We start from the raw sequence: 27,598 nt of genomic DNA on the forward strand, positions 1-27,598 counted from the left end.
AAAGAAAGAGCTGAACGTGCTCTCCATTTCACAGCCTAGTTCCCAAGACAGGCACTTAGACACTTCCTGGCAGTCCCCCTTGTGGTCTGGTCAGCTATCAACCTTAGACCAAAAGAACAAGAATAGCATGCATATTAATTTCTTGTGGCTACTGTAACAATTACCACAGATTTCATGGCTTAAAACAATAGAAATTTATGTTCTCACAGTTCTGGAGGCCAGAAATCCAAAATAAATATGACTGGACTGAAACCAAGGCATTAGCAAGGGCTGCACTCCTTGTGGAGGCTGCAGGGAAGAATCTGTTCTTTCCTTCCTCCAGCTGCCAGCCTCCCTTGGATTGTGGCCACAGCATTCCAAACTCTGCCTCTGTGGTCACATCATCTGCGTGTGCCTGTGTGGTGGATGCATATTTCCTCCTGTCTCCCTTTTTTTTTTTTTTTTTGAGATGAAGTCTCACTGCCACCTAGGCTAGAGTGCAGTGGCACAATCTCAGCTCACTCCAACCTCTACCTTTCAGGTTCAAGCAATTCTCCTGCCTCAGCCTCCCAAGTAGCTGGGATTACAAGCACCTGCCACCATGCTTGGCTAATTTTTGTATTTATAGTAGAGATGAGGTTTCATCATGTTGGCCAGACTGGTTTCGAACTCCTGACCTTCAGTGATGCACCTGCCTCGGCCTCCCAAAGTGCTGGGATTACCAGCGTGGGCCACTGTGCCCGGCCTGTCTCTCTCTTCTAAGGATACATGGAGCTGCATTTAGGGCCCACCTGGATAATCCAGGACAACCCCCACATTTTAAGATCCTTAATTTAATCATCTCTGCAAAGACCCTGTTTCCATATAAGGTAACATTCACAGGCTCCAGGAATTGGGATGTCTTTTGGGGGACCCTGTTTCAGTCTACCGCAGCATGGATATTTGGTATCCAGTGAACCCGGAATTTCAGTGAAGCCCAATTTCACCCTTTATCTTAACATTTGCTTCATTTCAGCATCTTTTCTGTCCCTTGCTCTAGCACCAGGAGAGGGTCTGGCCTTGAGTAAAATGCCCTCCAGACTAACAGCTGGGTGGGAAAAGAGGCAACATTCAGAGACTGAAAATCAAGATGATCAGACCTGCCCTGGCGACAGGGGACCCAGGCTTGGCCAGGGTCCTGTGATGGGTGCTGGTCCATTCAGTGTCTACCTGCAGACCCCTGCCTCCAACAAGGCATCAGCCGTGGCCCTGGCTTCCAGGAGAGAAGATGAGGCACACGGACTAGAAACATGAAATAAGCATTCCAGGAGGGAAACGAGGAAGCCAAAGGGAGCAAGTGACCCGAGTAGAAAGCTCAGTGCCCTGGCCATCAGGGTGGGCTCAGGTCTTGGTATAGGAACCAGGGAAGAGGGACTTGAAGGGTTAAGAAAGTCTCAGAGCAGAAGTAGCTGCTTGGGGACAATTTCAAGAATGTGATGAGATTAGAGAGACAGGAAATGAAAAGCCCTGCAGGCTGCTTGGGATCCAGAGTCCTCCCTTCCTCCCTCCTCATTCTGTCCCAAAGGAATCAAGTGCAGCAAAATGCAGCAATCACATGAAACCTGGGGAGGAGCCAGGATCTGCCTAGCAAAGTTAAAATTCCACACCAGTAGCTTCCCCTGCAAGTCCTCTGCTGTAGACACACATGGGCCGGTTGCACTTTAAGAAAACGCTCTGAGGCGAGGCAGGGTGGCTCACACCTGTAATCCCAGCACGTTGGGAGGCCAAGGCAGGCAGGTCGCCTGAGGTCAGGAGTTCAAGACCAGCCTGGCCAACATGGCAAAACCCCATCTCTACTAGAAAAAATACAAAAATGGGCCAGGTGTGGTTGTGTGCACCTGTAGTCCCAGCTTACTTGGGAGGCTGAGGCAGGAGAATCACTTGAACCAGTAAGGTAGAGGTTGCAGTGACCTGAGATCGTGTAACTGCACTCTAGCCTGGCAACAGAATGAGACTCCTCAAAAAAAAAAAAAGGCTCTGCTACATCTCAAGGAAAATGAGTCCCTGGACCTACCTGAGAGACAGTGCTTTCCTTTCCCGCCTCCCCCGCCCCCCGCCCCCATTCTGGATGATAAACGCATGCTTTTGATTTTGATTCTAGAGTGCATTTGAGAGGCATTAATACACAGTTCTTTGTAATAGTTTGCTAGTGCTGTCTTCAGAATTTTCCGCAAACTGGGTGGCTTAAAACAACAGAGATGTATTATCTCACAGTTCTGGGGACTAGAAATCTGAAATCAAGGGCTGAGAAGCATTGGTTCCCTTTGGAGGCTCCAAGGAAGAACCAGTTCCATGCTCTCCTAGCTTCTAGAGGTTGCCAGCAGCCCTAGGCCAGGAGGCATCACCCCAATCTCTTCTCTATCCTTATGGAACCTTCTCCCTCTGTGTCTATGTCCAAATTTCCCTCTTATAAGGACACCAATAATGGGATTAGGGCGTACCCTAATCTAGTATTACCTCCTCTTACATAACTGCAAAGACCTTATTTCCAAGTAACTTAACATCCACAGGAACCAGGGGGGTTATGGTTTCAACATATCTTTTGGGGAGACACATTCAACCTATAACACTCACCGGGTGGGGATTAGTATCGATTACACTGATGTAAAAACCATGCGAGACATTGGATTCATTCGCTAGGGCTGCCATAATGAAGTACCACAGACTGGGTGGCTTAAACAGCAGGAATTCATTTGTCCCAGTTCTGGAGGCTGTATGCCTGAGATCAAGGCACTAGCAGGGTTGGCTGCTTCTGAAGCCTGTCTGCTTGTCCTCTAGGAGACCGCCTTCTTGTGTCCCCATGTGGTCTTCCCTCCAGGCATGTCTATGTCCCAAGCTCCTTTTCTTATAACGGTACCAGTTACTGGTTAAAACAACCCCCACCCCAACTCATCTCATTTGGGCTTAATAATCAATCTTTTTTTTTTTTTTTTTTTTTTGAGGCAGGGTCTTACTCTGTCACCCAGGCTGGGGTACAGTGCCATAATCACAGCTCACTGTAGCCTCGAACTCCCAGGCTCAGGTGATCCTCCTACCTTAGACACCTGGGTAGCCAAGATTACATGCATGTGCCACCATGCCCAGCTAATTTTTTGTATTTTTTGTAGAGATAGAGTTTCACCTTGTTGCCCAAGCTGGTCTTGAACTCCTGTGCTCAAGCAATCCGCCCACCTCGGCCTCCCAAACAGCTGAGATTTCAGGCGTGAATCACTGCGTCTGGCCCAATTATCTCTTTAAAAACCCTGTCTCCAAATAGAATCCCATCCTGACGTACTGGGACTTAAACATATGAATTTGAAGGAAACACAATTCAGCCCATAACATACACAAATTACAAATAATGAAGCCTACAGTATAATAATGAGGTCCTTAGTATCAATTCCACATATAATGAATTGATTCTCTTGGAATACTTTCATTGATTTTTGCCCAACTCTTGTATCTGTAGCCAATCTATGGTTTCAGTTGACTAAGTATCATCCCAACATGAATGTTGATATTTTCATTCAAGTTAATGAGTAATACAGATGTGAAACAAGATGTATGTCAGAACTTATTTGTCCACGATGTGAGCAAATTTTTTGCTGGATTTTATAACAGTCGGAGTACTGAAGATACTTCTTATCTTTTTGTGCTATTCATAATGTAATGGTTAGACATTACACACTTCTAATTTGCACTCTTTTATCCATTAATTTCCTCAGTCTAGACAATAAAACAATAAATCAAGCCCTGACTTGTAGCAATTACTGACTTCCCTGATGAAGATACAGTCCCGGTGGCTGACCCCCAGCTCTCAAGGTGACGTCCCTGAACATGAACTTGGAAGGCCACGCACAGTCACATAGCAGTGACTTCCACTATACAGACACGAGAACTGTAAATAGCATTAAGAATATAGATTTTTTTCTTTTTTTTTTCCTTGAGACGGGCTCTCTGTCGCCAGGCTGGAGTGCAGTGGTGCGATTTTGGCTCACTTCAACCTCCACCTCCCAGGTTCAAGCGATTCTCCTGCCTCAGTCTCCCGAGTAGCTGGGATTACAGGAGCATGCCACCATGCCCAGCTAACTTTTGTATTTTTAGTAGAGACGGGGTTTCACCATGTTGGCCAGCATAGTCTTGATCTCTTGACTTCGTGATCTGCCCACCTCAGCCTCCCAAAGTGCTGGGATTACAGGCGTGAGCCACTGCACCTGGCCTACAAATAGTTTTTTTAATGTAGTAAAATAATTAGGAAGTGATGAGTTTTGAATATTTATTACTTTTGGGCTGGGCATGGTGGCTCACACCTGTAATCCCAGCACTTTGGGAGGCCAAGGTGGGCAGATCACCTGAGGTCAGGAGTTTTGAGACCAGCCTGACCAACTTGGTGAAACCCTGTCTCTACTAAAGATACAAATATTGGCCAGGTATGGCAGCGCACACCTGTAATCCCAGCTGCTCAGAAGGCTGAGGCAGGAGAATTGCTTGAACCCAGGAGGGGGAGGCTGCAGTGAGCCAAGATTGCACCACTATACTCCAGCCTGGGTGACAGAGTGACTCTGTCTCAAAAAAAAAAAATTATTACTTTTGTTCTTAATATATAATTTAATTGTAAATTTGCATGAGTTAGCCCCTAAAAGTAATTATATTTAACAACCACCTTGACACTTAACAATTGGCTCTCTCAAGCCAGCACAGACTGCCCGTAGCACACTGCTGGGCTTAGGAGTCGGAATTCCTTTTTTGTATTTTAGGTTCTAGGTATATGTGCAGGTTTGTTATAGGTAAACTGTGTGTCATGAGGGTTTGGTTGGAATTCCTTAAAGTTGCTGTAGATTTCCAGAATTGAGGACGCAGCCTGGCCATTTATAGGTGAGGAACTTTGTTAAAAGTGATGTGTTAAGCAAGGTGATGTGGCTTGGGTGAGGCCACACAGCTGGTGATTGGCCTAACCAAGAGGCGGTCCCAGGCCTTACCATTGCCAGCCTAGCACAATTTCCACTGCTTAGTATCCTGTCTCTAAACCTTGATTCGTTTACAAGAGAAGTACAATGAGGAAAGGAACAAAGTGCCTGTGGGAAGGTTCAGGGGGTCAAGCAGAGAGAAAGAGAAGGAGAAAAGAGACCAATTGTCAGCATAGAAGGACAGCCCAGACAGGGGACCAACCCTGAATTACAATAGAAATAGACAAGTATGAAGAAAGAGGAAGGCAGCTCATTCTGTGGTAGTTAATGTAAACCAAAAATACAATTCTAAGACCCCCAACCATCTGAATGCACCCTTCCTTTCAGCCAAGGGCATTCTAAAGTCAACCTGAAAAACTAGTTCAGGCCACAGTGGGAAGGGAGGGGGGACATCCCTCCTTATAGCCTCCTCCCTTTCAGAATTCAGGCAACCGGCCAGTGTTAACGTAAGACTGACAGAACAGACTTAAGTCTGATAAGAGACATTGACAACATATTGTCTCTGAAGCTTGCTACATGGAGGCTTCATCTGCATAATAACCTAGGTCTCCATAATCCCTTATCTCAACCCACACACTTCCTTCTATGGATTCCAGGTCTTTAGATAAACTCTTTCAACCAATTGCCAATAGGAAAAGCTTTGAATCCACCTATGACCTAGAAGCCACCCCACTGCCTTCCAGTTGTCCCACCTTTTCAGACCAAACCAATACACATCTTACATGGATTGATTGATGTCTCATATCTCCCCAAAATGTACCAACCTGCAGTCTGACCACCTGGGCATATGTTCCCAGGATCTCCTGGGGCTGTGTCACAGGACATCAGTCACTCATTCTGGCTCAGAATAAATCTCTTCAAGTATTTTACTGAGTTCGACTCTTTGTAGACATTAAGGAGAAAGAACATTTAAAAATAACCAGGAGAGAGGATACCAGTGATCTTTTTGGATGTGGTTTTTGTTGTGTTGTTCTGTTTTTGAGATGGAGTTTAGCTCTTGTCACCCAGGCTGGAGTACAATGGAGTGATCTCAGCTCACTGCAACCTCCGCCTCCTGGGTTCAAGCAACTCTCCTGCTTCAGCCTCCCGAGTAGACGGGATTACAGGTGCCTGCCACCATGCCCAGCTAATTTTTGTATTTTTAGTAAAGATGGGACTTCATGATGTTCTCAGCATCCCAAGTAGCTAGGATTACAGGGATGCGCCACCACGCCTGGCTAATTTTTGCAATTTTAGTAGAGACAGGGTTGCACCATGTTGGCCAGTCTGGTCTCTAACTCCTGACCTCAAGAGATCTGCCTGCCTGGGCCTCCCAAAGTGCTGGGATTACAGGCATGAACCACTGTGCCTGGCCTGGATGTGGTTTTTGTACGTGATAAGAGGTTGAATGTAGGACTTCTGAGGTTTATGGAGTTTAAAACAACAGCAACAAAACCAGAAACAGTGAGTCCAGAACACTCGCTAAGGACTTCAGCAGCCAAAAGAGACATAAAATAAAACCCCAAGATCCTAGGAGGGTGGCAAAACCAAAGCACACAAAAGTACTTGGTGGATTTTGTTTCTGTAAGGATGGTAGATATGAGAATGTTAGAAAGCAAATGGAAAAAGATGGTGGAAAGGTTGAAACGGAGTCTCCTTTTAGAGTTAGATTACTACAGTGTTTCCTACCATGCCTGCCCTCTTTAATCCATCTTACCCACTGCTGGATGAGTCTCTCTAAATATCAGTCTCTCTCCTGTTCTAGAACAGCCATGACTCAAGGACTCTCTCTCCACCTTATTCCTTAGGCCCTGGCTGATTATCCAAGCTCCTATACAGCCCATGCCTGCCACCATCTTTGTGTTTGGGGATTGGAGATGGCATTTAAAAATGCCATCATGCAGCTGGGCGTGGTGGTTCACGCCTGTAATCCTAGCACTTCAGGAGGCCGAGGCGGGCAGATCTCTTGAGGTCAGCAGTTCGAGACCAGACTGGCCAATATGGCGAAACTCCGTCTCTACTAAAATTGCAAAAATTAGCCAGGCGTGGTGGCGCGTGCCTATAATCCCAGCCACTTGGGATGCTGAGACAGGAGAATTGCTTGAATCCTGGAGGCAGAGGCGCAGAGATCACGCCATTGCACTCCAGCCTGGGTGACGAGTGAAACTGTCTCAAAAAAAAAAAAAAAAAAGCGATTGTGTGATATTTAATACATTAAAAAGGCATAAACAATAAAACAAATGCATATGTTCCCACCACCCAGCTTAAAAAATAAAACTTGACCGATCATTTGAAATGTGTGTTCCTAATTGCATCCCCACCAAGGCTAGCCGTGGACTGAATTTGGAGGTTATCATCCTCATGCATTTCTGAACATTTGTACTACATATGTAGAACCACATAGAGCAAGATAGCACCTTAAATTGCATTTTTTTAAACTTATATATGTATACAACTTTCTGCAGCTTGTTTTTTTCTTCTTGATGTTATTTCCGTGTGATCCTTTCATATTGATCTGTGTAGCTCTGCTTCACTCTTCTTGCTATTGGGTTTTATTCTGTTTTTCTTGTTTCTCTTGTTGTGGCTTATTTTATTTATTTACTTGTTTATTTATTTTTTTTTCTGAGAGAGTCTTGCTCTGTCACCCAGGCTAGAGTGCAGTGGAGCAATCTCACGTCTCTGCAACCTCCGCCTTCCATGCTCAAGTGATCCTCCCACCTCAGCCTCCTGAGCAGCTGGGACTACAGGCATGTACCACCACACCAGGCTAACTTTTTAATTTTTAGTAGAGACAGGGTTTCACCATGTTGGCCAGGCTGGTCTCAAACTCCTGAGCTCAAGCAATCCACTTGCCTCAGCCTCCCAAAGTGCTGGGGTTACAGGCGTGAGCCACCGTGCCCGGCCCTGTTGTTGCTTATTTTATTCAACAATTAAAAGTGCAGACTCAGGAATCGGACGATGTGAGCTCAAATCCTATTTCTACCACTGCAGGCAGGATACTTTGCATTTCTGTGGCTCCATTTCCTCTTTTATAAAAGAGATGATACTAACGCTGTCCTCCCCCACATAGTGGCTGCTAGAACTAAATGGCACCACTCCCGCCCAAGCCTCGGAATGATGCCTGCCGTATAAAAGTACTCACTCACCAGTGACTCTTACTCTTTTTCCATCTGCATGACTGCCAGGAAAACCAAGCTGAGAACTAAGGTCAGAACGACATGCTGTGCTCAAAAATCTCAGGCAAAATGTCAGAGTAACAACGCCAAGTATTTTCTGGTACATTAGAATGAAAATCAGTTTAAAAAAACTACCGATTATTGTATTCATCTGTTAAAATAAATTAAGTCATCTATCCACTTAGGTAAATCATTCAATTCTTTCCCAAACCATTTATCTTGGAGATATCTTTTTAACTTAAAAGATTTTCAATTTTCAGGCTCCTACAGATGGAATAAGGTCAGTGCATGACTAGAGCAACTTACAAGGCAAATATAGCATTAACATGGCTGTGACTAATGATGACAATATGTGCCACCACCTCATCACCAGGAATCTGAGCCAGCCATGGCACCTTCTGGATTTTCTTGGCCCGCTTATTTGGCCCCAGTCTGTCAGAATGTTCCCTATCAACATCACCAAGTGTTGTAGCAAAACACAATCAATTTCAAAATGGGACTTGAAGAAGATGGCCAGTAAATCAATTGGATTTGTATTCTCTCGCTATTTCATTAAGTATCCGGACATCTGATCCCATGTAGAACGGCAAGTGCTTCAAATTATGTGCTATTTTGAACGACAAAATATCAGATGAAAGCTTTTGATTACCTTTATGATGGATATTATGCTACTAAGCGTTTTTCAACACAAAGTACATTAGTCATGCATTCAAAATGTGAATGGAAATTGCTATGTTCATTTGTCTGGCTTTGAAAAAAGCAAGTTTTTACATTTTTCCTTGTTAGTGGTTTCCATCAGCATCAACTATGAATCATTCTTCTGAAAAGGAGGTTACCCCAATGAAAACACATCTGATTTTTTTGTCCCTTTCCGGCAGGAAAGTATGTGTGTCTTTAGTTGTGGGAATGATTTTGGGAAATACAAATAAACTTCTGACCATCCGAAGTCCATCTATATCACGTGCCAAGAGGCGTGGCTACAGTCTCCCTCCTTCCAGCTTGAGCCCGTGCATTTTACAACACACTCCTTAGCATTTACTATCAAGCATGGAATGGGCAAGACTTTTTCCCTGAATAAGGAAGCAACTCATTACCGAAAGCAAACTAAATGTCTAGAAAAAGAAGGCAGCTGGGCGCAGTGGCTCATGCCTGTAATCCCAGCACTTTGGGAGGTGAGGGTGGGCGGATCACGAGGTCAGGAGTTCGAGACCAGCCTGACCAATATGGTGAAAATAAAAATACAAAAATTAGCCAGGCATGGTGGTGGGCACCTATAATCCCAGCTACTCAGGAGGCTGAGGCAGGAAAATCACTTGAACCCAGAAGGTGGAAGTTACAGTGAGCCAAGATCGTACCATTGCACTCCAGTCTGGGTGACAGAGTGAGACTCCATCTCAAAAAAAAAACCCAAGATATCTCATATAACAGTGAAATGTTATCCATATTGATGACATCAATGATGTTAATAATAATCAGCATCATACAGTGTATAAACTATTCTTATCTTTTTCTTTTTTTTTGAGAAGAAGTCTCGCTCTGTTGCCCAGACTGCATGATCTCTGCTCACTGCAACCTCCGCCTCCCAGGTTCAAGTGATTCTCCTGCTTCAGCCTCCCAAGTAGCTGGGATTAGAGGCGTGCACCACTGCACCTGGCTAATTTTTGTATTTGTAGTAGAGACGGGGTTTTACCATGTTCACTAGGCAGGTCTTGAACTTCTGACCTCAAGTGATCCACCCACCTTGGCCTCCCAAAGTGCTGGGATTACAGATGTGAGCCCCCATACCCGGCCTCTCATCTCGAAAGATTGGTCTTCATGAGATTCTGCTGGCTAGACTGACAGTTAGAGCCTCCTACACTAAAAATTCCTCCTTCCTCTTTGATTCTTGGCAAAATGCAAATTAAGGCTCATCTTCTCTTTCCCTTCTGGTTCCGTGTCTTTAATTCTCAAGAGTTTGTCTAGAATGCTGCCAGCACAAACCTCCACTGCCCTGTGTTCACCTACACAATGGGCCAGGGAAACCTACTTACTTCTTAGAGCGTATTCTTTGGGCTTCACTGAATTCAGATCGGAAAGGAATTCATCAGTATCTTGCATGCGCTTCAGAGAAATGTTTCTTGCAGGAAAAACAGAAGGAAATTGAAAAGACAGCAGGCAAAATAGTAGAGTCAGGCTCATCATTGTCTCCTAACCTGTTAGGATAAGCCTCACATCTTGGACAAACAGCCTTATATTTATGAAACACTGGTGTATAATATGTCGCGGGTAAATGGGACATGCTCGCTCCTTAACAGGCGGAGAGACAAGCTGTATCTCCCAGCCACCTGCAAAGTGGCTGAGACGAACAAACCATGGAAACCAATTTATATACAACTTGTTATTGTTGAGTAACACAGCACTGTGGATGTGGGGGCTGCTGACCACCTGGCTTCCTTTAGTTATGCAGATTCACATTTCCAGTTAACATGGATAATGCTGGATTTTCTCTAGCTAGATGGCCTGGTGTATGTCTCTGGGTTTCAAAAATACAGTGACTATGTTAAGTGGCGATATTTGGCTTTTGTCCAAGAAGGATGATGAACTCGTAAAACATTTGGATGAATGATAAACAAAGAAGGGCTTCTCCGTGATGGTCTGCATAGGGTATGCATCTGCTGAAGCATGTGCTGGACTTTGAGAGTGGTATCAGCGTGGGAGTGTTGAACTGCCCCGTGGGAAGGAAGTTGTCGCAGTAGGACAAATATGCACACACATCCACATGTGGGAGTTTCGAAAACACATCCTGGGAAGTCAGACACTGATGAAGGACCATGGGAATGGTACGCAACTACTTTGAGAAAACGTAAAACGTGTAGATCTGGATTTCTCACGGTGTAAATATTCTTTTTCCAGAAAGGCTTGCTTTAAATAGTAACTTCCATATCTCCATTTAAAATGGGAATCAATTTCTGTAGATCTTGTTTACACTGCTGGAACACATCTGTACTTGTGGGTGGCTGTGACTCAGTTGTGCTTCCTGCTGCCAGTTGGCTTCAGAGCATCTTCTAGCATCCCAGACCACCCCTTTCTATGCACACACCCCACCGACTCTGACTTCTGTTCCTTGTTCATGCCCTGCCCTCTGTCTGGAGCGACCTTCTCCCAGCTCCCCTCCTACTGGGCATCCTCATCTATTCCTACTTACTCTTCTAAGTAGGTGTTGGCTCTTCCAGGAAGCCCTTCTGGGCCTCCCCTCTGAGAGTAGGCTATGAGAATAGCCTCTTCCCTCTGCTGCCTAATTGCTTTGCACACTCCCTTTACCTCCTCACTTTGAAGGTATCTATTTCTGCCTCCTGTTCTCTTATAGACTGGAAGCTCCAGGAGGCAGGCACTGTACTCTTCTAATCATCCTGGAATGTTCTCAGGCCTTCTGGGTAGTGATTAAGAGCCAAAGCTGTTCCTTACTGGCTGTGTGACCTAGAGCAATTGTGCTGTCTCATTGATCTTTGATCTTATCTTGAAAATGAAGATAATTATAGTCTCTACACCTTGGAATACGAAATTTAATATGAAGTATTAAAAGAAGGCCAAGTGTGGTGGCTCATTCCTGCCATCTCAGCACTTTGGGAGGCCAAGGCAGGAGGATTGCATGAGTCCTGGAGTTAGAGGTTACAGTGAGCTATGATTACACAACTGCACTCCAGCCTGCATGTCAGAGCACGATCCTATGTCTAAAAATATAAACAAAAATTTTAAAAGTACTGAAAGAGGCTGGGTGTAGTGGCTCATGTCTATAATCCCAGCCCTTTGGGAGGCTGAGCAGGAGGATCACTTGAGCACAGGAGGTCAACCAGCCTGGGCAACATGGTGAGACCCCTGTCTCTACCAAAACTTTATAAAATTAGCCAAGCATAGTGGCACACACCTGTAGTCCCAGCTACTCGGGAGGCTGAGGTGGGATGATTGCCTGAGGCCAGGAGGTCGAGGATGCAGTGAGCTGTGTTTGTGCTATGGCACACCAGCCTGGACAACAGAGCAAGACCCTGTCTCAAAAAAAACAAAAGGTACTGAAAGAGTTCCTGGCCTATTATAAATACTCAAGAAATACTATATGTTGTCCTTATATTCTAAATGCCCACTACATACCTGGCAGATAATATATATACCAGATATCCTGATAATGTATCTACAAGGGGACATTACAGTATCTGACCTTTTGTAGACCCTTAATAAACAGTAGGTACTGTGGCAATTTAGGATATTTTTTTGTTATTGGTTTAAAGAAAAAAACATTCAGGCACACAAGCTGAAGTAGTTAACACACTATCAGGTAAATCGTTCCTTGGAAAAAAAAAACCAGATAATTTAGATCCAAGTTACAAAGGGGGCAGCTTTAAAACAAATAATTTTCTAGTAGTCAAAACTACTCAAAGATGAACTGGGGCTCTTTCAAATGACATCACGGTCTCCAGCCTTGGAGGTGCTCAGCTGTTTGTTGACCACGAATGAAGGCATTAGAGAGATTCAAGCCTCAGATGGTCCATGTACAAATTAACTCTCAGGTCTCTAACTTTGAAATCCTCTGCACCTACCTTCAAAAATATTTTCGGCCGGGCACAGTGGCTCACGCCTCTAATCCCAGCACTCTGGGAGGCCGAAGCAAGCAGATTTGAGCTCAGGAGTTCAAGACCAGCCTGGGCAACATGGCAAAACCCCATCTCTACAAAAAACAGGAATTTTTTTTTTACCATTAATGTGTTGGTTATTATTAAACACCTCTGGAAGTGTTGTCTAATTGAAGTAGACATTGAAATTTCAATGTAAAAATGAAAGCATCCAACTTGAAATATATAGATAAATCAACAACTTGTAGGAAAAAGGAAACCGAATTTTGGTGCCAGAAACCAGGGTTTAAGTCCTGGCTCTCACAGAAGCAGGTTCAATTTCCCTATCTGTAAAATTATGAACTCAGCCTAGTTCACACAGTTGCATTGTAGTATGAACTTAAAGCTCATGATACAAAAACATTTATAGAATCCCAAGTCCTAAATAAATGTTTGTTAGCATTAGAGCTCTCACTGCCAAGTTGCTTTTTGGGTTTTGTTTTGCTTAACCATCTTTCTACCTTAGGAAAGGGTGAGAGAGGGTATTGAAGAAACTAGATGTTTAGATAATTTGAACGCAGTCTGCTGGTTTCAAATCCATGGATTGAATCAATGGTGGAAAGAAAAGATTCAGAGGGGAAAAAAACAACTTTTAAAAATACAAATAAAACAATATAGTGTAACAAGTACTTACATCGTATTAGGTATTGTATGTACTGTAGAGATGATTTAAAGTATAGGGGAGAATATAGATTATATGCAAATACTAGACCATTTTATATCCAGGAATATCAGTGGATTTTGGTATCCACAGGAAGTGGTTCTGGAACTTTTCCACTGCCAATACCAAGGGAAGTCTGTATGAATGATTAAACAGAAAAATCTCTGAAACTTGGATTTATTCCCGGGTTAGTTGCTGATGTCATGTAGTCACTGAAAGTAAGAATGACATTGCTTTTAGAATTCAGCATTAAATACTTCATCTTTTTTCAAGTGGAGAAAAAATATAATGAGCAGAACCCACCTCCACATTTTAATCATTAGGAATAAAAACCACTTACGGTGGTTTAAAAATACTACCTAAATAAAAAGGAAAAAGAGGATCTTACTGCTGAGTAATTAATAGCTCAAGGTCCTTCTGTTTGTCCCAACCCCTAAGAAAAAAAAATTATGACTAATCAAGGCTCAAGGAAGCTCAGTCATTTCATAAAAATATTTTAGGTACCTGTTTTGTTTTTTGTGTTTTGCAAGCAGTTTGCTGGGCGTAAAAATAGGACATGAAAATAAATAATGCCTTCGTTTCCTGAAAGCAGGCCTCTAACGTTTCCAGAAGCAGCAGCAATCAACCGGCTGGTGCTATTATTTATGACACGGTCACTTTATTCAAGTAACTATTGAAAAGGAAAGGGCATCCGGCTTCCCATCACTTGGCAATGGGTTTGAGAAAACAAGGATCAGTTTTGACTGTCCAGAATAAGGATCAAAGGGGAAAATATAACTAACACCCACTGCTCTCAGGCTGCGAAAGGAAGAATGCCTCTTGCAATGAGAGGAGGTGGCAGTTTCAGATTAGAAAGCAAGCAGAGAGTTCATGAAAAATCTTAGAACATTCTTCCAGGGGATGGCAGACACTTAGCACATAAGCATATCATGTCAGGCAGTGATAAGTGCCAGGGAGAAAAATAATGGGAAGCAGAGATGGAGAGTGGCAAAGCAGGTGTGTGCTCAGTGGGGTGGGCACATTTCAGTAAGGGACTCGGGGAAGGCTCTCCAGGCAGGGGACTTCTGCGTGGACCAGATGTGAAACATGTGAAAAGCCCTCATGAGAACTGGGGAAAGAGCATTCCAGGAGAAGGAAGAGCATGTGCCGAGGTCCTGTAACAGGAATATGAATCGTGGATAGGAACGAAAAATAGAGAGTGACGTGGGAGTAGGGGGAAGTGATAGGAGGTGAGGTTAGGTATGGTGATGGGAGTGGGGAGGTCTTCTGGGGCTGGTCTTATAGCAATTGAAAGGCATTTGCTTCCATTTATGTTGGTCTCTTCTGAAACAACAGATACTGGCATGTTGTTTAGCTGGTGTCTTATTCAGAGGGAACCAAGAGTCTAAACTTTAGGTTCTCCCCATGATGTTGGCACTGCTTGTGTCCAAGACAGTTCAGTAGTTCCTTAAAGACAAACTGACTTCCCTCATCTTGACAAGCAATTCACAAGTCTACTCTCAATTCAGAGTCACCACAGCCATTGCCACTATGCTGCCATCATTCCACCAGACAAATGGTGTTTAACTAGCCCACTCCTTTGTATCACCTACTGAAGAGTCGAGCAGGAGCATAGTTTTGGTCATCCCGTGCCTGAAGTTAGGCTGCTGGGAGTCAGGGTGAGTGACCTTCTGGATTCTGCAGTGGGAGGTAAGATCTATCTCTTGCCAAGATTCATACAATGGCAGGTGCCCCCAACACTGGAAAGGGAAGTTCAGGTGTTGAACTGGCAAAGTAGAGACATTCATTACTCCTGCTTACAGATGTATCTGTTTTCACCTTGGAAAGGGTGGAAGATGTTGCTCTACTTCTCGTTAACTCTTGTCAACATCACACCATCCTCTCTGATCAGCGGACCTGTGCCTACCTTGTTCTTTTTAAAAAAATAAATAGCATTTGTTCTCCAAAAATAACCAATCCAATTAAGCATGACATGACCTGAAGGTCAGGAAATGACTCATGGACTCAGGGGCGAAACCCACACTTTCTGGAACTGAGTTGGACTTGGAGGTGTGCTATGGTGGACTCTAATTATAGAACTCCCCTGGGTGAAAACATGGTCTTGCCAAGGATTGTGTTTGCAAACAGATCTGCCATGGTCATGTAATGTACAGTTCTAACTATAAGAAAAGCTCGAGGATAAAGCAGCTTGCAGTAAAATAGCACAGCAAATTTAATAATCAGTTCCCTTAAATACTGGGAAACATTATAAATAGCGCTACGTGATGAGTCAGAACTAACCTCATAAATTGAATTTAGAAACTGGTAAGGAATATCTTCTGGGAAATGCGATTCTGTTTCCTTGCATAAAAATAACCCTAGGGAAAAGGTATAATTCCAGGAGAAACCTGGCGAGGTAATTAGAAAGGGTAAATGTAGAATCTGAAGTACCGTATTCCATCAGAGAGCCTGCGTATAGGGGACGAAATGCATGTTGACAAAACAGGCATAGAACACGCACTCCTGAAAGCACATGCCATGTGTTGGTGATCATTATAACCTCCCACTCGGAAACCCAGATCCTTCATCCACTCTTCTTTGTCCTGTTTTGTGCCCAACACACGGACATCTATAGACTATTACTGTGGCTGCCTTGTTGTCTAGCTTGTATTTAGCTTTGGAGGTGTGGGCTCCTGGTGATTCTGCTCCCCGCATCTTCCTGGCTTCACTGTGGCTCTGGCAGTGGCTCTTCCTGAGTCCCTTTTTCTCACAGCTCCAGCTCCTACCCCTACTCAGGCTTCTCAGGCCTTGTTCCAGCACACAGATCTGTGTATAGTCCCTTCCTTAATTTCTTGAAAGTTAAACCTTTTGCAGTGTGCTGCACTGCATTCTGCTGAGACCTTAATTGAAACAGGATCTAGGGTACTCCCAAATCTAGATTTCCAAAGAAAGGCAGCAAATATAAATGAGCAAATGCCTAGAAAAATGTAGGCTAAGATCATTAAAGTTTTATCCAATGTATTGAATCTTTGCTAGAACATTCAAAATCCATTGGGACTGTGAAGAAAAAATGGATGTGAAAAGAAAATACTCTGAAAAGACAGAGTAGCCTAGTCTTAAATTCAGCCTTATACTCAAACCATGTGAACTGAGGCTGGGCTGTTCAGAATGGGTTGATTGGGGGTAACAGTGACTATAGAATGACAATTGGCTACTACAGAAACTTCTAGTAGCATGAAGAGAGACTTTTCGCAGAAATATGGCATTTCTTGCTATAAATTTCCCTCTTGGAACTGCTTCTGCTGCATCCCGTAGGTGTTTGGTATGTTGTTTCTATTTGTCTCAAGATTTTTTTGATTTTCTTTTTTATTTCTTCTTTGACCCATGTTGTTTAATTTCTACTTATTTGTGAATTTTCCAAGATTTCTCCTGTTAGTGATTTCGAGTTTCATACCATTGTGGTCAGAAAAGATACTTGATGTAATTTTGATCCCCTGAAATTTGTTTAGATTTGTATTGCAGCCAAACATATGATTCATCCTGGAGAAAGTTCTGTGTGTACTTGAGAAAAATGTGTATCCTGTTGCTGTTGTTGCTGTTGGATGGGATGTTCTGTATATGTCTGTCGGGTCATAGAGTGTAGTTCAAGTCCAGTGTTTCCTTATTAATTTTCTGTCTGGATGGTCATCCAATATTGAAAGTGGGGTATTGATGTCCCCTACTATTATTGTATTATAGTTTCTATCTCCCTGCAGATCTATTAATATTTGCTTTATATATTTAGGTGCTTCATTCAATGTTGGATACATTTATAATTGTTATATCCTCTTGATGAATTGACCCTTTCATTGTTATATAATGTCCTTTGTCTCTTTTATTGCTTTTGACTTAAAGTTTTGTCTGATGTAGGTATAGCTACCCTCTGCTCTCTTCTGGTTCCATTTGCATACAGTATCTTCTCATCCCTTCACTTTCAGTCTATGTGCATCCTTAAGAGAGTTGAGTCTCTTGTGGGCAGCATACAGTCGGGTACTTCGGTCTTTTTTTTAATCCATTCAGCCACTCTGTCCTCATATTAGAAAATTTAACCCATTTACATTCAAAGTAACTACTGACAGGTGAGAACTTATTACTGCCATTTTGTAATTTGTTTTCTGGTTGTTGGGGATGTATTTTGTTTCTCCCTGTCTTGCTGGATGGTTTGTGGCTTGACGGTTTGCTGTAGTGGGATGTTATGAAAAATCCTTTCTATTTATGTTCTGTGCATCTACTATAGATTGTTTTCTGGTTACCATGATCTTTATAAAGAAAGACATTCATATTGTCATATTCCAAAGGCTTACAACTAACTCGGTAAGGGTGTGAGATTCATAACTGAGAAAAGGAAAACAAAAATTGTCAAAGAAAACAAGAAGTTTCAAGGATCCATTTAAGCAGAGTGAGTTACATCTCCTGAGTAGGAGCCAAGTTTTTAAGGTAACTAAGGGTAGGTTCTTTATTTAGATGTGTGTTAAAATTAAGAGCTACAATCTGGAATCCTTACAGCATCTGATATTTGCAAAGCGTGCGTGTGCATGCGTGTGTTTGTGCATGTGTGTGTGTGTAAATTGCATAAATAGCATCCTACATTTGGCACATTACTTTTTATTTTCAGACTATCTTTTGGGATAGATGAAGGGTTCCTCTGAGTCATATTTTATAAATTTCTTGGCTGCCCAAAAATTTCAAGAGGAAATTTCACTGTTGGTCAAAGATCCTAGGATGGAAACTCACTAGCCTGCTGACACTGGTGAGACATGCCCACCAGAGCTTCAGGGTAGAACAGCTGTTCTTTGGACTACTTGCTGTGGTAGGAGTAAGGAATTTGCAGAAAATGTGTTTGGGAGGAAGAAGTGGTCTTTGCCATGCAGTGTAAGCCTACATTTTCCTTTTTCTCATTTTGCAAGTAACATTTTGCTGGCATTCTTTTGTATGCATTTGTTACTCAGCTATTGATATATCACCCAAACACATAAAAACAAAAGCATAATTTGTATGTATACCTGAAACTTAAGATCATCTTCCTGATAATCAGCTCTTAATTTTTACTTATATATATATATAAAGTACGTATTAGATATTATATATGTATTATACATTTTATATATGTATTATATATTATATATGTATTTTATATATATGTACTATATATTATATATATATATAAAATTTTCCTTTTTGGAGATAGAGTCTTGCTCCGTCACCCAGGCTGAAGTGCAGTGGCACCATCTCAGCTCACTGCAACCTCTGCCTCCTGGGTTTAAGCATCCTGAGTAGCTGGGACTAGAGGTGGGCGCCACCATGCCTGGCTCATTTGCATTTTCAGTAGAGACGGGATTTCACCATGTTGGGCAAGCTGGTCTCGAACTCCTGATCTCAGGTGATCCACTTGCTTTGGCCTCCCAAAGTGCTGGGATTATAGGTGTGAGCCACTGTGCCCAGTCTACTTCCATATTTTTAAGTAACCTAAACCTTGAGAAAAAATGTAAGGAATCACATAAGCCTGAACTTTCAGATTAGACTTTCTCTGTATTCCACATTAAGAAACCCTCTGGAAACTGTTTCCGAAATGCTGCTTACAACTGAAGCCTCTTTCCAAGCCTACTCCCACTACCCTAGGTCAAGTGCTCCTACTGTGTTAGCACCATAGCTATGCCAATTTAAACTTTATTCCTGTGATGTCCAAATATTTTCAGCCTCCTGGGCACGTGGGAGGATTGCACTTCCCAGCCTCCTTGTGACTAGGTGGCTCCGTATGACTGGTTTTGGCCAGTGACTTGTGAGAAGTGGCATCTGTCACTTCTGGGCCACAGCATTTCATTGCATTTTCCCTCTGCCACAGCTACTGGCAACTTTTTGATAGTGGGGTAATGGGACAAGGAGATACGGAGCCATGCCTCCAGCCAACCCACAGTGGACACTGAATGTGAACAAGAAATGTCTTGTGATAAGCTATTTAGACTTAAGGTCATAACCACAGCATAACCCAATCTATCCTGATTGATATACTCCATCCTAAACACTGCTACCAATTAATCTGGTCCTATCACTCCCCTGTCCAAATGACTATCTCTATCAATACAAACCCCTTCATTCTATCATTCGAGGTTTTTTGTTGTTTTTGAGATGGAGTTTTGTTCTTGTTGCCCAGGCTGGAGTGCGGTGGCACCACCTCCCCTCACTGCAACCTCCGCCTCCCAGGTTCAAGTGATTCTCCTGCCTCAGTCTTGGTGTAGCTGGGATTACAGGGACCTGCCACTGCGCCCAGCTAATTTTTTACATTTTTAATAGAGATGAGGTTTCACTATGTTGGCCAGGCTGGTTGTGAACTCCTGGCCTCAGGTGAACCACCCACCTCGGCCTCCCAAAATATGGGGATTACAGGCGTGAGCCACCGTACCCAGCCTCATTGAAGGGTTTTTACAACTTGGCCTAAGCCTATGCTTCCAGGCTTAGCTCTCACTTCTGCACTCAAGAGTACAAGGACTTCCTAAGAATTAAACATACCTCACGTTATCCTCCTCCTCAAATGCCCACGCCCAGCATCTACAACTAATCAATGGGCAGAATTTATGTCCCGGCATGATTTTTGTTGAGCATTCGCTGTTGACCCAAGTATTAATGTCTTTCATTAATGGCTAAGATTTTCTACACTGACCTTCCCAGTCCTCTCTAGTCCCCCTTTCTGGAACTTCCATTAAACTGAAGCTGGATCTTCTCATTTTGTCCTTGATTCCTAACCTCTCTTTCATATTTGAAACATCACTTTATCTCTGTGCTGAGGCTAATTTTCTCAAGGGCTATCTATCTTCCAGTTTACCAATTCCCTCTTCAGCTGAACAATCCAGGTTTTCCCCCAGGGTTACAGCATTGTGTAGTATTTTTCTAGAATCTAGATTTTAGTTTCTTCATTTTGGACCTCTGGGCATTTTAAAAAACTTTCTTGTATTCTCACCTATGCATTTAATAGGTGTTAATTTTATATTAAGCATCGCTGGGTACTTAAGAGTAGAAAGACTTTCAGGTTACTTATAAAGCCATAGTGCCAAAAACAAAAATTCTGTATCATGTTTTGTACATACTTTTTATTTGTTGAATAAATGAATATTTGTCAATATGTACATAACCACACAGAGCGAGCATTAGATTTAGAGAGCAAAATATTTGGGTTCTAATATGCAAAGCCACTTACCAGCTATGAGGGCTTCGGCAAAGAACTGAATCTGAGCTCAGCTTCCTCAACTGTAAAACTAGGTTATTCGGACCTATGTGGCCAACACACAGGCTTATTGCAAGGTTCAAATGCAGAAACATATGAAAGTGCTATGAATACAACTTAGAGCAATACAAACATAACAAGTAACAGCAATGGAATTTCAAGCTGAAATTCACACCCTCGGATTGTACCGATGTACTGATGGAGTCAACGAGAAAGTGACAAAATAGCTGATTACTAACGAGAACGAATATGCCATTCTTCTGAGTGGGAAGAATTCTGCAACATCCTGTAGCTTGTCCCTGCAATGAATCACTTCCCAAACTTCACAAAGATGTCAGAGACCCACCATCAATAACTCTCTCACAGAAGCACAAGGGCCAAATGTCCCACGTTTATTTACATATGAAATGTGTTTCATACAGTTATGATGGATGGAGTGCATAACACCTGACAGCAGCAAGACCTTTCGAGGAACCGAACGTTGACTACAGTATATCATGCAAGTATCTATATATACACAAAAGAATTCCTTTTCTTAAAAAAAAAAAAAAAAAAAAGTACAAAACATGTTCAGGGATAAATACAAGATATAAAATGCAAAAGAAAACACAAAACAAAACCAAAAAATAGAACTCTCTCAGAGAACTATAAACGGAAGGGACAGAAGAGTACCTCTGCTGCATTTAATAAAGCAGAACTACTGACGCTAAATATACTTCTTGAAATGGCTGAACTAAACCCAGGTGGCTCAGTGCTTAAGGTAACGGCCAATTGCAATACACAGGCGGCTGCATTGATAAGTCGGTGGTTGAAGTTGTGCATCCCGACTCTAAGTACCAGAACGTTTGGCAGTAGCACCCAGAACAGGAAACGCCAACTCTTTTGACAGCAAAGGGTTAAGTCAACTGATTTTTTTCTGTCAAGAGCCAGAGAAATACTTGATATTCTTAGTTGTGTTTCTGTAATAGTTAATAAGTTACATGACAAAAACCTGACTATATAAATCTATTGGTCTAACTACGTATTTGCAACTTTTATAGTAGTCCAGCCCTTTCGTTATTTTCCCTCCTTGTGCTCTTAAAGCCAGCCTGGCAGATCTGCCGAGAAAACAAGTCCCATTTTTTTCTTTAGAATAGCCTTCCCCATTCCTCAAAATGGAACTGAGGAAATCAGCATTCCTTTTTAGGTTCCTGGCTTCAGTTTTTATCCACGGCTAGGAAAGGAGCAACCTGCAACACTGCTTTAAACACCCTTTGGCGTGGCCTGAAGACAAAGGCACGCCCACACTGGAGTGCAGTTGTCTCAAATGTGAACTCACTCCCTCAGGGCAGGCACATCAAGGAAGTGCTAAGACACTTAAAAGTTCCTAGTGTTTTTGAGACCCACAATTACTTACAATTTACGTAGTGAATTCTAAAAATTAAAAACACTAAAAAAGGCATTATTTTAGCCTGTAATTAGTTAACCCATTCAAAATCCAAACATACAAAATGGCGTATTTGAATTCAGGAACTGCCCCTGTTACTAAGAACTCTGTTTTAAAGAAACGGTACAAAAAGAAAAATTCTAACCCAAAACAACTCAAATGGTTTTCCACTAAATACTGATACAAACATGTAACAAAGAGTATAAAAAGTTATTCATTTAAATATATACAAACTCTTTTAAACTCAAATACTGTTTTAATACTTATCGAGGATATATACGAAGAGGTGAAGGAAGGTACATTGAAAGAGAATATATTGCAACAGCCTAGACAGTACTGTTAACTCTATTATACTGCAAACTTTTTGTAACAAAAATGTCTTTTTTATTCCAATGTGGACAGGGATTTTCCTCATGGAGCATCTGTGGCTATTTCTCGGCTGAGCTCATCCTTTTGGATTTGATGAAGGCCATGCCGTGTGTCCGCATGTGAGTATTTAAGGCAGCTTCAGTTTCAAAAGTTTTTGCGCACACTTTGCACTTTCTGTCTGACACGGCGCCATCAGGGGATTCATCCTCGTGGCTGGGTTTGTTCTCCTGTTGGTTATCTTCCCCAGCCCCATTTTGCTTGGACACTGGCTGAGGTTCCTTTAACTTGTGTACGATGAAGAGATGCCTGGACAGAGAGACGTGAGACGTGTAGCAGAGGCCACACTCCCGGCACTGGTAGGAAGAACCATCCGATTTGTGCTGAGGGATGTGTTCGTGGAACTGCAGCAGGTTTTCGGTGGTGAAGCCACACACGGCACACTTGTGAACCTTAAAAACATTGATTTTCAGCTTTTTCAGTGGTTGAGTGATTGCTCCTCGGGGAGGCCTGAACTCCAAAACTGGTTCTTCCAACTTCCGCTTGGGACTGGGGACCTTTCAGGGAAAGAAAGCAAATGACACGACTGAAAACCATCCTTCACGGTGGCTGATAAATGATCGGTTCTCTCACTTTAGAGCTGCCAGGAAAACATGTGCCGAACGCTTTGGGATTTAGGGGCTTTAAAGCTGTGTCTGCCACCCCCTACAGAGGCCCATGCCTTTCTTCCACTCCAGAGAGAAACCTAGTAGCTGTTGTTAGCAGGCAGTGCTCCAGCCAGTGGGGCACAGCAGTGGACAAATGAGCTCCTAGCTTCCTGGAATTCGTGGCAGTGGAGTTAGATGAACAGAAACAAATGAGAAAATATGCAGTATGTCAGACCCAGGACAGCCAAGCAGGGTGGGATGAAGGCCATGGGAAGCAAGGGGGGTGTATGTGTGGCTGCTAGGTGATGTGGTACGGTCAGGGATGGCCTGGTGACAGGTGACATTTGAAAAGAGACCTGACACAGTGTGGGGAAAGCAGTCCAGGCATAGGAAGCTGTGAGTGCCAAGGCCCAAGGTGGGAACAGGCCTGTGAGTGGGGGACAGAAGAGGGGCCAGAGCCAGTAGGAAGGAGTGCTCAGGGAGACCGCAGGAGGTGGACTGTAACGCCTTGTGGGAAAGAGTGTCAGGATTTTGCTTTTGGACTGAGAGCCTCTGGAAGCTTTCCCCACCCTTTCCTGCCTCTTCACCTTCACACCATTTCCCTACTGCGTCTGCCTTTATCTGTCCCTTCCGGGGCTCTAAATCCCACTTTGAATCCCCTCCCCAAGCCAACGTGCCCCTCCTCTCCGCACTCTGTGCCCCAGCTTTTCTGCTCTGCTCATGTGCACCTTCACACGTGGCCATGACCTGAAGCTACCTTTGCACACACTTTTTTTTTTTTTTTTTTTTAAGACGGAGTCTCGCGTTGTTGCCCGGGCTGGAGTGCAATGGCACAATCTCGGCTCACTACAACCTCCGCCTCCCGGGTTCAAGCGATTCTCCTGTCTCAGCCTCCCAAGTAGCTGGGACTATACGTGTGCGCCACGATGCCCAGCTAATTTTTGTATTTTTAGTAGAGACAGCGTTTCACCATATTGGCCAGGCTGGTCTCGAACTCCTGACCTCGTGATTGCCTGCCTTGGCCTCCCAAAGTGCTGGGATTACAGGTGTGAGCCACCACGCCTGGCTTCACACATATTCTTTAACTCACCACCAGGAGCACTTGAAGTACTGCATTTTAATGCCACACCAGTCTGACTTATATTCTGAGGAGGTTTTACTCAATGATTAACTCCTTGAAAGCACATACAAGCTTTTACCTGGGTACATTCCAGATCTAGCATAGCACCGAAGACAGGAGGGCTTTTTAAGTATCTGCTAACTTTTTTTTCTTTGGGAGACAGAGTCTCGTTCTATCGCCTAGACTAGAGTGCAGTGGCGTGATCTTGGCACACTGCAACCTCTACTTCCCAGGTTCCAGCGATTCTCCTGCCTCGGCCTCCTGAGTAGCTGGCGATTACAGGTGTGCACCACCACGCCTGGCTAATTTTTGTACTTTTAGTAGAGACGGAGTTTCACCATGTTGGCCAGGCTGGTCTCGAACTCCTAGCCTCAAGTGATCCGCCCGCCTCGGCTTCCCAAAGTGCTGGGATTACAGGCATGAGCCACCGTGTCCGGCCTAAACTATTTCTTTAAACTTTTCTCTGGGAAAAAAAAAAAAAAAAGTCTTGCTCTTGTCCCCCAGGTTTGAGTGCAATGGCTTTATCTCGGCTCACTGCAACCTCTGCCTCCTGGGTTCAAACGATTCTCCTGCCTCAGCCTCCCAAGTAGCTGAGATTAAGGCACCTGCCACCACACCTGGCTAATTTTTATATTTTTTAGTAGAGATGGGGTTTCACCATTTTGGCCAGGCTGGTCTCGAACTCCTGACGATGAGGTCAGAATTGGTCTATGGGGAGATTAACCATTATTTTATATGGTCTGAGTTTTTTTTTTTTTTTTTTTTTTTTTTTTTTTTTTGAGACAGCCTCGCACTGTTGCCCGGGCTGGAGTGCAGTGGCATGATCTCAGCTCACTGCAACCTCCACCTCCCAAGTTCAAGCGATTCTCCTGCCTCAGCCTCCCGAGTAGCTGGGCTTACAGGAGCCCGCCGCTACGCCCAGCTAATTTTTTATATTTTTAGTAGAGACGAGGTTACACCATGTTGGCCAGGCTGGTCTCAAACTCCTGAACTCGTGATTTGCCCGCCTCGGCCTCCAAAGTGGTGAACGTGAGCCACTGCGCCCAGCCAGTCTGAATTTTTAAAACTGTAACTATGCAACAAAAACTTGAATGGAAGAAAATGAATGGGAAAAGCAAGTCAACACAATTTCACTGTAAAGCAAACATCTGCATTGTTAGACCTTGGTGTCTTCTTTTATTTCTGTTTCCTCCTCATTGGTGGCATCTGTCATTTCTTTCAGGTCAGGGTCCTTGATGCCATGCATCAGCTGGACGTGCTTCTCCAGCATCAAACGTTTGGTAAAGGTACGTCTGGAGTCTGGGCAGTGCCTGTGGGGTGAAAGGCAAGGAGATAACGCACTTGCTGACAAAATAAGCTACTGTGGAAGAACTCACGGTCGAAGGTCCTCCTTAGCCGTCAGTTCACACAGACAGGTCCAATGAGCTGAGTTCACACCATGGTTCAACATGCAATCGGCAATTTTGCTAGGAGTGGCCCTTAATTTACAGGTCTAGATGGCTTTAATTTTAAAGGGAAAATATTGCATTTCAAAAGTTTTCACAATGACTCAGTATTCTCTCAGAATGAGCACCATGCTGAACACATTAGTATGAGGTCCCTCCTTGACTCCTTCGTGCTGCTGTTAATTATTCCTATCCTCTGCCTTGACAAAGACATGAGTGTCCAGTGCCAAATTCCTCCAAGCACAAAAGCAACATGCATGTTTATACTCATGGCAGTCGAGTGTGTATGGTCACTCAGTAGATGATAAGCAGATCAAAAATAGGTCGATTATTTTTCAAAGAAAAACTTATTTTAGTAAAGCAGGCCAAAGATAGTTTAGAAAACAGGTTGGCTGGGTGCAGTGGTTCACACCTGTAATCCCAGCACTTTGGGAGGCCGAGGCGGGTGGATCACCTGAGGTCGGAAGTTCGAGACGAGCCTGACCAACATGGAGAAACTCTGTCTCTACTAACAATACAAAATTAGCCGGGCATGGTAGTGCATGCCTGTAATCCCAGCTGCTCGGGAGGCTGAGGCAGGAGAATCGCTTGAACCCAGGAGGTGGAGGGTAGGGTGAGCCGAGATCATGCCATTGCACTCCAGCCTGGGCAACAAAAGCAAAACTCCATCTCAAAAAGAGAAAAAAAAGAGGTGATGGCCCTCGTTATTATGTATGCTATAAAACCAGGTATCAAGAATGCTACTGCAGGGAAGGACAAAAAGTCTCTTGTGGTCTCAAATCTGCCTTCAAAATGGCTTCGGAGGAATTTATACTGATTTTCCCTAAACCCTGATGACCTCACATTAGAGACCCTTGCAGGGCAGTGGCAGGAGCCAGCACCACCCCCAAAGGACGAGGCTCTCCATGAGAATGAATTTTTCGTTGGCCGTAAGTTAGTGGAACAATCCCAGCATTTTACTGCTTTACAGTGAGTTCATGGGGAAATAATAAACAAAACCTATCAGTGAAGCATTATGGGCCAGATCTCCCATCGTCTTCTTGGCCCAGAGCATCCTTTTAAATCCTGATTCTTTTGATTTGGTCTCAACATATACTTTATTCATAATCATTCTTATATCACTAAACAGCTTCAGTTTCACTGAATCAGATGATTCCTACCCAGTTATCATAACCCCCTGCGAATCCGACAGCCAACCTTTATGAGTCTCCTGATCCATAGGGTCCATCTGGCCAGCACTGACATCCATGTAACATTTCAGTGCTTTAGCCTCAGGGTCCTTTTGTCTCTCTCTCGAGACATGCTTTCTTCTTATCAACCCACTCCAGGTACATTCCAGCTGAGTGAACAGACTTTCACTAATGATGAGATACGTGCTGGTGTTCACGTATGAAGTAGCAGCTTATGACTGTCCACTGGAGTCTGGGTTGATGTTGGCCCACCCAGTCCCTTGCATTTGGTCACAGTCTGCCCCACCTTCGGTGGTGACTGCAGCCAACGGGCAAAGGGCCCAGCCCTGAGTAAACAAGCTAGCCAAATCACCTCACCAATTCGGCCAACTCGACGTGTGCAGAGAGACCCTGTACTGCCAATCAGTCGCTCCCCCAAGACACTCAGGGATCAGGCTGGGTGCCAGGGCTCACGCCTATAATCCCAGCACATTGGGAGGTAGCACGTGGATCACCCAAGGTCAGGAGTTTGAGACCAGCCTGGCTAACATGGTGAAACCCCGTCTCTACGAAAAATAAAAAAATTAGCTGGGTGTGGTGGCATGCGCCTGTAATCCCAGTTACTCAGGAGGGTTGAGGTAGGAGAATCACTTGAACCTGGGAGGCAGAGGTTGCTGTGAGCCAAAATTGCATCACTGCACTCCAGCCTGGGCAACAGAGTGAGACTCTGTCTCAGGAAAAAAAAAAAACCCACACAATGTATGT

General features: G+C 43.7%; 1 protein-coding gene across 16 annotated transcripts in view; it reads right to left on the reverse strand.

The window, feature by feature from the left end:
* Positions 1–20,499: 20,499 nt before the first annotated feature.
* Positions 20,500–27,598, reverse strand: part of ZNF532 (zinc finger protein 532) — a 125,170-nt gene continuing 118,071 nt past the window's right edge. For all 16 annotated transcript variants that reach the window (XM_055297531.2, XM_063639266.1, XM_055297535.2 and 13 more), the window contains 2 exons: positions 25,382–25,529; positions 20,500–23,009 (listed from right to left, as the gene is read on the reverse strand). In XM_055297531.2, the coding sequence (XP_055153506.1) occupies positions 22,515–23,009; positions 25,382–25,529 (643 nt within the window). In that variant the 3' untranslated portion in view covers positions 20,500–22,514. The remainder of the gene's footprint in view (positions 23,010–25,381; positions 25,530–27,598) is intronic.

Source organism: Symphalangus syndactylus, chromosome 1, assembly GCF_028878055.3.
Source record: "Symphalangus syndactylus isolate Jambi chromosome 1, NHGRI_mSymSyn1-v2.1_pri, whole genome shotgun sequence".
Taxonomy (NCBI): Eukaryota; Metazoa; Chordata; class Mammalia; order Primates; family Hylobatidae; genus Symphalangus; species Symphalangus syndactylus.